The sequence below is a fragment of the Condylura cristata genome, unplaced genomic scaffold, assembly GCF_000260355.1.
Source record: "Condylura cristata isolate star-nosed mole 26May11 unplaced genomic scaffold, ConCri1.0 scaffold00034, whole genome shotgun sequence".
Taxonomy (NCBI): Eukaryota; Metazoa; Chordata; class Mammalia; order Eulipotyphla; family Talpidae; genus Condylura; species Condylura cristata.
In genome coordinates this window covers 14199829-14210447 of record NW_004567135.1, presented here as the reverse complement: position 1 = coordinate 14210447, position 10619 = coordinate 14199829, and the positions used below count along the sequence as shown (strand labels likewise).

General features: G+C 42.4%; 1 protein-coding gene across 1 annotated transcript in view; it reads right to left on the bottom strand.

Moving 5' to 3' along the window:
- LOC101620266 (antigen WC1.1-like) overlaps positions 1-9966 on the bottom strand; it is a 75760-nt gene extending 65794 nt beyond the window's left edge. Inside the window, exons 1-4 of the mRNA XM_012732329.1 lie at positions 9894-9966; positions 7661-7978; positions 244-552; positions 2-166 (exon numbers count right to left, since the gene is read on the bottom strand). Of these exons, the coding sequence (XP_012587783.1) occupies positions 2-166; positions 244-552; positions 7661-7978; positions 9894-9966 (865 nt within the window). The remainder of the gene's footprint in view (position 1; positions 167-243; positions 553-7660; positions 7979-9893) is intronic.
- Between the last annotated feature and the right edge of the window lie 653 nt (positions 9967-10619).

Here is a 10619-nt window from a genome sequence, read left to right as displayed (position 1 = left end):
GGGGTGGACAGGGCGACCCCACAGCCCAGCTGGCGACACACAACATGGGCATTGGCCAGACTCCAGTGGGAGGCGCAGAGCGCACTCCAGCGCCCTGAAATACGCATCTCCACCCGCCCCTCACAGCGAGAGCTGCCGCTGTTCATGAGCCGGACTTCGGTGTATACTGGAGGAGGAGACAGAGATTCAGTCAAAGTTTTAACCCAAAGTAAGCAGGGAGGGTGAATCCTGCCCGGGTCTCACCTGAGCAGGCGAGGCGAACAGCCCCGCGGTGGTGGCAGGTGCCTCCTGCACAGGGCACCCTGGGGCAGAGCCAGAGCCTCTGCTCCTGCCCCTCACACCAGAACTCCTCAGGCCAGACCCCTCGATCCGACTCTCTGAGGGGTACACCCCCCAGGACAGCCACAGCCTTGCCACACCCCAGCTCTGCACAGATGACCTGGGCGGTGAGCGATGTGAAGTTCCCATCAGACACTGGAGTCCAGACTCCTCTGGAATGCACTTCCACTTGCCCTGAGCAGGGCTCATCTCCTCCAGCCAGACGCACAAATCCTAGAGAAAGGAAAAGGGAGTGTAAATAACCTGTCAGTGGCATCAGAAAAGCATGTACAGGCAATGGTGTGAATACCTTTCTTTTCTAGGGATGGGGCATGAAGAAAGAATCTGACAGCATTAAAATTACTTTTTCATTAGTAATTTTCTAAAAGATACTCAGAAGTATTTGCAGAGCCAGATCAAGGAGGCAGGTAGCTACAGGACCTGAAGACATTGCTCTGTGGTGGGCATTCAGACTTGCCCACCCAAAGTTAAAATGAGACTTGGCATTAAAGAGGCTAGAGACCTGTCCTCCAGGCATGAAGCCAGTCTAAGATTTATTGGGTTAGATTCTGGCCACTGTTGTCTCAGGAGCTGGTGCTCAAGTGGCCAGTGACAGAGGAAACTGTAAGTGCTGTATCATGAGTGCTGCCAGTCGACAGACAGACTGATGGCTCGAGGAGGAAGTAGGGATGTTATAGTCCACTTCTATGGTTTCATATTTTTTGATACCTTTGGATGGCGAGAAATCTAAGAATTTCTTAGATGACCTGATTCATCTATGCACAGATGAATTCAGGTGTTAAGAAATTCAGAGTCATAGAAGGCACAGCTAGTCCTAACATTCTCTGTTGAAACCCTAAGATTTGTCAGTGAACCTGGAAGAGAGTGAGTGCTCAGTGGGCGCTTATCAGACACCTAAATTTACTGATTCTTTCTTACATAGATTATTTTTTCCAAGACCTGGAAATGTTAAGAAATGGGAGCAATTTATATATTTTAATCCTATCACTATGTTAACTGTGTATTCCTCTCCTGTAGGGTTCTTGAGCTAAGAAACATGTGGTAAAAAAGGTAAGAGGAAGGAAGAAAAGGAGAGCAAACAGATCATCATTCAGAGTCTTGGAGATTGCACAAGCCTACATATGGATAAAAGATACAAATATTTGGGGAAATAATTGTCAAACAAAATTTGAACAGGTTTTATCAATCCTGTACTTCTCCTATCCACCAACTAATTTTGAAACTCATTTTCATTTCCTTTACTGTAAACAAGAGATTCAATTTTAACAAGTGGATGGAGAAAAGAATCAAAAAGGGAAGAAATATCTGTATAATGGTGTGTGGTAGGTGCATGGTAGGTAATTTAGGAGTGGGTGAAGTTTAAACTGAAAGATGGAGGCAAAAAAAACAATTCTGGACCATAATTTGGTGACTCAGGGACTATATTTTGGATAAAATGAAAGGTAACTCAAAAAGAACAAAAATAAAACCCCAAGTCATAAAGAACAATTTGTACTTGCTTGCCTGACTTCTGAGTGTGTTAGTATTAATGTACATGGTAGAATCCTTACTGGTAAAGTACTCTGCATAAGTATGAAGACTGCAGCAGAGTCCAGAATAATGTTGTAAAAATAAAAATAAAAATCTACCACTAAGAACAAGAAAGAGCAGAGATGACACCACAGATATTAAAGAATCAAAGAATAAGCTTGTCCACATACAAGAGTGAATGATGAGCTGACTGACTGCTTATCTTTTACTTCTGATCTATTTCCACCTCCCCAGAGAGGCTAAGGTTAGGATCCCCAATCTGGTGGTCACAGGCTACTCATTCTAATTAAATCAGTTTTCACATAACAAGTTGTTAGTTTCTATATTAATTAAAAAGTTGCACACTCAAAACAGAAGGGAAATATTTTTCTTTAATGTTTTAATAACTTTAAAAAAGCATTAGATTCTCAAATGTATGCTTAATAACCACAAAGTTCTCATACACATCAAGCTAGAACTTTCAGAAGCAAATTATTGGTAACTCCTTTCCATTTTCTACTTGATTTTAAGATTTAAATGGAAGAAAATTATAAAGAACTTATGAAATCAAAGGCAGATGTGAAAGGATGAGGTATTAGAAATATTAAAGCCAATTATGTTCTTGTGTAACAGTAGAAGTTTAGTAGGCTAAGAATTAATATACAAAAATCTGTTGCATTTCTATATTCATATAATAAGCTAGCAAATGGAATAAGAAAATAATCCCATTACAATCATATAAAAAGGTATTAAATATCTTAGAATAACTGTCACCAAACAAATAAAAGACTTGGCCCCACCTGGTGGTGCAGTGGGTTAAACAAAGCATGGGTTAAACAAAGCACTAAGAAGCTATCCACAGCCACTGAAGCAGGAAGTTCTAGCCCTGGCCAGCCAGGAAGCTGACCACATGGTGCAGCACACCTCTCTAGATCCGCCCACTACTCCCCCTCAGCAGTTTAAGTCCTCGATCTGCCTGTTCTGCTCCCCACTCTGTCTCTGGTGAATCTTCTCACTCCCCTCACCTCTGGTCTATCCCCTAGTTCTTGTATACTTAAATAAATAATTTTTAAAAGGAAATAAAAGACTTTTACACTAAAAATTATAAGTTATTACATAAAGAAATTCTCCAAGTACTCCATTAAGTAAAACCCCACTCCAGTACACTAAGAATTGGCAAAATATTTGTTCCCCTGGATTGGAAGAATTAACATTGCTAACAACTATCCTGCCTTAGGTAATGTACTATACTACGATCCATATTATGGCATTCTTCAAAGAAACAGAATGAAAAATTATGAAATTTGAGGTGGACAAGAACTGAGGTAGGAGCCAAGGTGGTAGCCAGGAGAAGCCTCTGCCCCCATCCTTGCCCACAAGTCACAGCTTCTCAGACCCTGGGCAGATCCATCCATGCCCAGTAAAAATGCCCAGAAATCATTCCCTGCAGCACTAGCTGTCCAGTGGCCCTAGGCCCTATGCCTAGAATTAACTAAAACTGAACAATGGGGAGAAAGAGGATAGAAATGATCAAGCAAGAATTCCTGGGAACAATATACCACAGAAAGAAAATCTACCTCCACAACCCAACAACACTAACATGAAAGAATTTCACTACCTGACAGATAAAAAATTCAAAATTGCCATAATTAAATGCTTACAGATAAAGGAGAAGATGCAGAACAGGAAAATAATGATATGAGAAAATATAATCAACAATCAAAAGAACAAGATTGTCTTTAAAAGAACAAGATTGTCTTTAAATAAGAAACATAAGGAGCTGCAGGATGCTAAAAGATAAATGGATGAGTTAAACAATGCTGGGGAAAGCCATGAAAGCAAAATAGAACAAATGGAAGAATGAATCGCTACACTGGACAATATAAATATAAAAAGAAACAAAAGAGAAAAGGAAAGAGAGGTATGAAAAAACACTTCAGGAATGACTTGACACATAAGAAAAGAAACTATAAGATTGGGCCCTCCCTGGTGGCACAATGGGTTAAAGCGCAGCACTACGAAGCTAGTCGCAGCCACTGCAGCACAAGTTCGATCCCTATTCAGGGAGGTTCAGACCTCTCCTGACCCACTGGCTGCCCCCTTCAGCAGTGTACTTTGTCAATCTGCCTGTTCTGCTGCCTGCTCTGTCTGGTGAATCCTCTCACCCCTGCACCTCTGGCCTGTACCCCAGTTCTTGTATGAATAAATAAATAAATCTTTAAAATAAAAAAAAGAAACTATAAGAGTTATAGGAATTCTAGGAGGAGAAAGAAGAGACAAAGGAATTGAGAAATTATTCAAGGAAATAACTGAAGGAACTTCCCAAGAAGCAAATGGAAATAGACATACAAGAAGTTAGAAGAACACCAAATTACCATAATGAAAGGGAAATACAGCAGGATACATAATAGTAAAGCTTGCAAGAGTCCGAAACAAAGAAAAATAATGAAGCTGATGAGGGGGAAGAATTAGATGACCTATAAATGAAAACCAATTAGGCTGACATCAGACATCTCTGAAGAAACTATGGGCAGGAAGAGAATGGAGTTAGTATATTTTTTTTAAAACTCCAACACATGAAATGCCAGCAAAGAACATTTTATCTTGCAAAGCTCTCCTTCCTTTTTGAGGGAAAAATAAGGATGTTCTCAGACCAAAAAAAAAAAAAAATCTCCAGAAATACTATTACTAAAACCCCACTCTGGGCCCTCCCTGGTGGTGCAGCGAGTTAAAGCACAGCACTTAGAAGCTATAGCCACTTCAGCACGAGTTCAATCCCTGCCCTGGAGGTGACCCACATGGCAGGGCAGACCTCTCCTGAACCACCCGCTGCTTCCCTCAGCAGTGTACTTCGTTGATCTGTCTGTTCTGCTCCCCACTCTGTCTCTGGTGAAGCCTATCGCCACCCCTGCAACTCTGGCCTGTACCCCAGTTCTGAATGCATAAATAAAATCTTTTTTAAAAAAAACCCACTCTGAGAAATACTAGAAGTCTTAAAATCTAAGCCAACAGAGAAATGAACAGAAAGAACTGAAAAATATATTGACTAGAACCATAAAATGATGAACAAAAAGACAAAAACAAACTTTCATGTATCATTAATCACCCTCAATGTTAATGGGCTAAACTCACCAATCAAAAGAATAGCATGTTGGATTAGAAAACAGAATTCAACCTTCTGCTGTCTCCAGGAAACACACTTAATTGCAAAAGATAAGCATAGATTGAAAGTAAAGGGTTGGAAAATAACTCTATAAGCAAATGGACCCCCAAAGAAGGTAGGAACAGCCACACTCATAGCAGATAAAACAGACTTCAAACTAAAGAAGGTAACAAGAAACACAGATAGTCATTAAATAACCATCAAGGGGACACTACACCAGGAAGACATAACCTGCAACAGTATATACTCACCAAATGATGGAGCACCAAAATACATTGGATAATTACTATTGTCTCTGAAAACAGACATAAGGGAAAATACACATTTAGGAAGGACTTCAATACCCCACTCTCACCAAGGGACAGATCAATGAAAAAAATAATAAACAAAGATACAATACTCCTAAATAAATTGCTAGATCATATGGGTCTAACAAACATTTCTAGGACATTGTATCCAAAATATCCAAATATACACTTTTCGCAAGTGCACATGGATCATTCTCCAGGATCAACCACATACTGTGACAAATATCAACAGACATTAAGATCAGAATCATCCCAACTATCTTTTCTAACCATAAGACATCAAGCCAGAAATCAATCATGAAAAGAAAGCAAGGACCCCTCTCATTTCAAGGAAATTGAACCCCATATTTCTGGAAGACCTTGGAATAATGAGGCAATCAAAAAGAGACATTAAAAATAATTTGCAAGCTGACCATGGCTCTGAGACATACAAAGAGGAGAGAGTGAGAGGGGGAAGGAGGAAAGTCAAAACAGGGGAGGAAAGAACACAAAGTTGATGGTTCACAGGTGATGTGGTACAAAAACTATGGGAACTACACCAATTACTATATAGAATATCTTTTAAATTTTTTTTAAAAAACAGTGGGCCTTCCCTGGTGGTACAGTAATATGAAGCTGCCCGCAGCCACTGCAGCATGAGTTCAATTCTTGGCCAGGGAGCTGATCCACATGGCGCAGCAGATCTCTCCTGACCTGCCCACAGCTCTCCTCATAGTGTGTTTCAGTGGATCTGCCTGTTCTGCTCCCCACTCTGTCTCTGGTGAATCCTCTCACCCCCTGCACCTCTGGCCTGTACCCCAGTTCTATATGCATAAATAAATAAATCTTTAAAAAATAATTTTTTTAAAAAACAGATTTTTTTAATATTTGTCATTAGAGGTTCTGAATAAAAGAGGAGTTGAAAATAAAATTGAAGAAAGTTTGACTTTTCCTAATTAAATGAAAACTATAAACATACTGATCCAACAAACTAAATAAATTCCAAACAAGAAAAATATAAGGAAAAAACCTCAAAACACTTGATATTGTTGGAACCCAGTGGTAAAGAAAAAAATCATAAAACAGGGGAAATAAGTTAAACCCCTACTCCAAGAGGAAAGTGCTACTGGTTCCTCGGTAGATACAGTGCTTGCCAGAGAATGGATAGCTATTTTTAAAATACTAGGGGAAACAGCCAACCTAGAATTTTAGTCACCTGTGAAATTACATTTCAAGACTGAATGAACATGAATAATAGCTAAAAGATGATAGAATTTGAGATTCCCATGCTGCTACACAAAAATTTTCTTTACCAAATTTCTTCAAGTTATAGAAAATGATAAAAGATAAAAAAAAATTATCTACCAAAAATATAGACTGCTGTAAATGATAAATCCATAAGAAAATTACCCAAAAAAACCCTTTTTCTCATTTTTAAAATAATGGAATATTAAAGCAAAAATTAAAATTAATTCATTGTAAGATGTATTTATAAGTATATGGCAATAGCACAAATGACAAGAACAGGGAATTGAGTTTTACTATGGTAAGATCTCGTATGTTAAGAAATATATCATCTGATTGTAAAATGTGATTTACTTCATTCATCACTGAAGACAGGCTTTCAGAAGACTCTAGATGTTGCTTTTCCAGTAAATGTGCCTATGAATGGTAGAGGCCAAGCTTCCCTGTCTGTTACATCTCATAGCCCATGAAGAATCTTCCTTCTCCTTCAGAACAGAAACATTTGATGGTCAAATACGGTAAACTCTAAAGGTAAATAGTATCACTAATAAGATAAGAGAGCAACTAAAATAGAATAAAAATACTCAGTTAAAAATTAAAATAGGAACAAATAAAGCATACACAAATGGGGAAGCTAATATACTTAACCCCAAATATATCAATAATTACGTTAAATGTATGTATTGAAATGTCCCAAAAGATTTTACTCTCTTGGCTTCTCACCTGCTCCCTGCGTGCAGCCAATGTGGCCCCTTTATGGCACACGGTGACTATCCTGGGACCTGTGAGTCTATTAACCTGTTTTCTCCTGTATCCTTTCTTGTGACTATTTCATGAAAGGCATAAAACAGCTAACATGATGCGCTGATTTCACAAATATAACTAGCAGGTGGACCTGCACTTTCACCTCATTTGACATACCACAGAGACCTGGAGGGCTGAGACCCACAGGTCTGGAGCATTTCTTGTATGGCCATGCACACCCTTACACTCCCTTGAGCACCTACTGCTCTAGGAGTCATGTGACTCTAGTCTGTCCTTATATTTTTAGTTATTGTGGCAATGAGACTGAGACTTTTCCAGCTGGTGATTCCCTGCCAGACTAAGCAAGTCTTACCTGAGCAAACTACTCCAGCATCCCTGGAATGGGAAGCTTTATTACGATAGTCTTGAAATTTAGAATGAGAACAGCCATTGAGAGTCAACTCTGTCCCTGAGCAGTGGAGATAGCCATACCAAACCAGTCCATGACCTGGACCAAATGGAGCCCCTTTAAGGGCACTAACAGCAGCTCCACAGCCCAGCTGTCTGCAGACCACAGTGGCTTCCTCCAAGCGCCAGTACTCATCGAGCAGTGTGCTCCATGTTCCTTGGTACTTCATTTCCACTCTCCCCTCACAGTGGTGCCCTCCATTCACCAGCCTGAGCTCCAGAGCTGCAAGAGAGATGCAGATACAAACACAGGTCACAGGGGAGATTCTAGAAGGCCACACAGGGGTGTGCTACAAAGTATTAAAGATAAGTTCTCTGAGGTAAAGAATGACAGTAGTAATCCCTGATGTATCGTGCTTGTTGATGTGAGGTATAAATATTCCCACTGTGGTCAATTTTAAGCTGCCAATGTGGCACCACTGAACATAGAATTGGGGAAAGAAGCACACGATTATTTCTGGCAAACCTGTAGGACCAGCTCCAGGCACACCAGTTGGGACAGCCTTTGCCAATGGTCACCATGGATTTCACAGTGGAGACTCCCATAATGCGTGTCCAGCTCAGAAGTCATCAATGCCCAGAAAGGCCAGGGACATTGTTTTACATACAACATTGGTTGTATGAAGTAGAAGAATACATTTGTGGTAGGATAACACTGAATGGTGCTGTTTCAGGAAAAATGAAAAGAACATGTGCACTTTGGCCCAAAGCTCTTCCTTCTTCATTAACAGCTGAGGAGAATTCCCAGTTTACCTAATAAGAGATGGGGCCTGATATGAAAATACTCATAGTCCTCTCCCCTTCCTGGGACCAAAACCCAGCTCTGAGGAGAGGGAGGGAAAGGAGACCCGGAGTTGGGGGAGCATAACTGAAACTGACTGTGGGAAAGATGGGTGCTTTGGTGGTGGGGGAGGTACAGGGGCCACCCCTTAGGGGAAAAGTCCTATACTGTCAAAATATTAACAAAGCTGTGAAATAATGGTACTTCATTAATTAAACAAAAAAGTCTCTGCACTTCAGAGATTCAAGTAGAGAGAAGAATCTTCACAAGCACATGGGCAGGACTCCAGGAGCAGGAGCTAGGAGGGAGAGCTTTGCCCAGGAGAGTTATGGGACTAAGAGACTGCACTACAGATGATGAGCATGGGCACTGAGAGGAGCCGGAGCCTTGCCAGCCTCACCCGGACCAGTGCCCAAGTCTGGCCATCTCCAGGCTGAAGGCTGGTTTGTCTGCAGTCCTGTCCCTCATGCCTGCAGTCCCAAGTCAAAGACTCCGGGGAAGCAGCCTGCAGGGCCACACAGAAGGGTGCATGAGAGAGAAAATGTGTCCTAGCATTAACTATCCGCCCTAGAGAGGTGGCCAGGACCAGCCAGGACCCCAGCGAGAAATCCATCTGTCTGGGCAGGACTTGAGAAATGACCGCAGAAGCTGCCCATCATCAGTTCATCTCTGTGCCTGCAGGCTCTAGACACCTAGCAGAGTAGGTGAGGCAGGAGCCAGGCCTCTCACAGAGCCCAGCACTGGGTGAGCCCCACAGTTAAGAAGAGGTAACCACGGAGTGAAGGAGAGGAACCAGAGACAGGTGCAAGGTTATCTACGATCTGGCTCACACGGCTGACATGCCCTCCAACAGTGTGGGCTGTGCGTTTCACAGGCCAACTGACTCCCAGCCCTGTTCCTCTTGGAGTTTCGCACCCTCCTCACATACCCCTCACATCCATGACACACACAAGCCCAGTGCCTGAAGGAGCGTAAGACACAGAAATCTCCCCAGCCTCCCCCAACACACACACGAAGTACAGCCCCAGGCCCAGCTGAGGTGAATCACTGCCCCTTCCCAGGAGCTCGAGGCCTCTAGGACTAAGCAGACACCCCCACAACAAGTGTGACAATGGAGAGGACCCAAACTGACTCATCTCACTCTGGACAAGAAACTTCTTTGCAAAATCTGTGGCTCTGACCAATTGACACCCCACAGCAGAGCCAATGTTCACAGTCAGTGTGGATCCCGTTGGTCAAAAGCAGATGTTCCACACCGACGCTGACTCCACACTCCAGGACGGAGTGCTGGCCTGGCCCTGCCCGCTGTGTCCACTCACTCACTCACTCTTGACCCCAGGAAAGAGGCAGTTCTCACCTTGAGCCCCCACCACGGCACTGAGGTGGAGAAAGCAGAGTCCCTGAAGAAAGAGATGTCCCAGCAACGCCATCCCGACTCTGTCATCAAGGTCACGGCCCAGCTGTGAACTAACCCTGCGAACAGGCGGCAGGAGACTGGCAAAGGCCTTCAGCAATGGGAGGGGACTGTACACACCACCTGACATCGTCCCACGAGAGCCAATAGAGACACCTTTTACCATTTCAGATGCTATCGGGCTCTCATCTGCCACTTTCTGAAGCTCAAACACCAATGAGATTCTGAATCTTCAATTATCTCCTTATATGAGTGACATGGCCATTGACGAAATCATGTTTCCTTAGGTCTCTGAAAACTAGACACATGGGGAGGCAGGGGTAGAAAAGTCCCATCACAAAGCATGAGTGGTTTCTCTCTGCCAGTGATCCTGGCTCATCAGTTCAGACTGTGAGGTCCCAAAGGGATCAGTTACACTTTGGTGCCTGGAACCAAGTCTCTGGTGTAATCAGGCATGGTCCTTCCTTCTGGTCAAGCTTGTGACTTTAGGGAAACACAGGAGACTTAAAATACAAGAGTAATGATCAAACCAGCAAAAAATGAGGACCAGTAGTATAGGAATTCCCAGGTGAATGTGGGGGTGCTAAGGACAGATTCTGCCCCTGGGCTGCTGGAGGCTATAGTCCAGCTGGTGGTAAAAGACAATATTAAAACTATATACATGCAAAT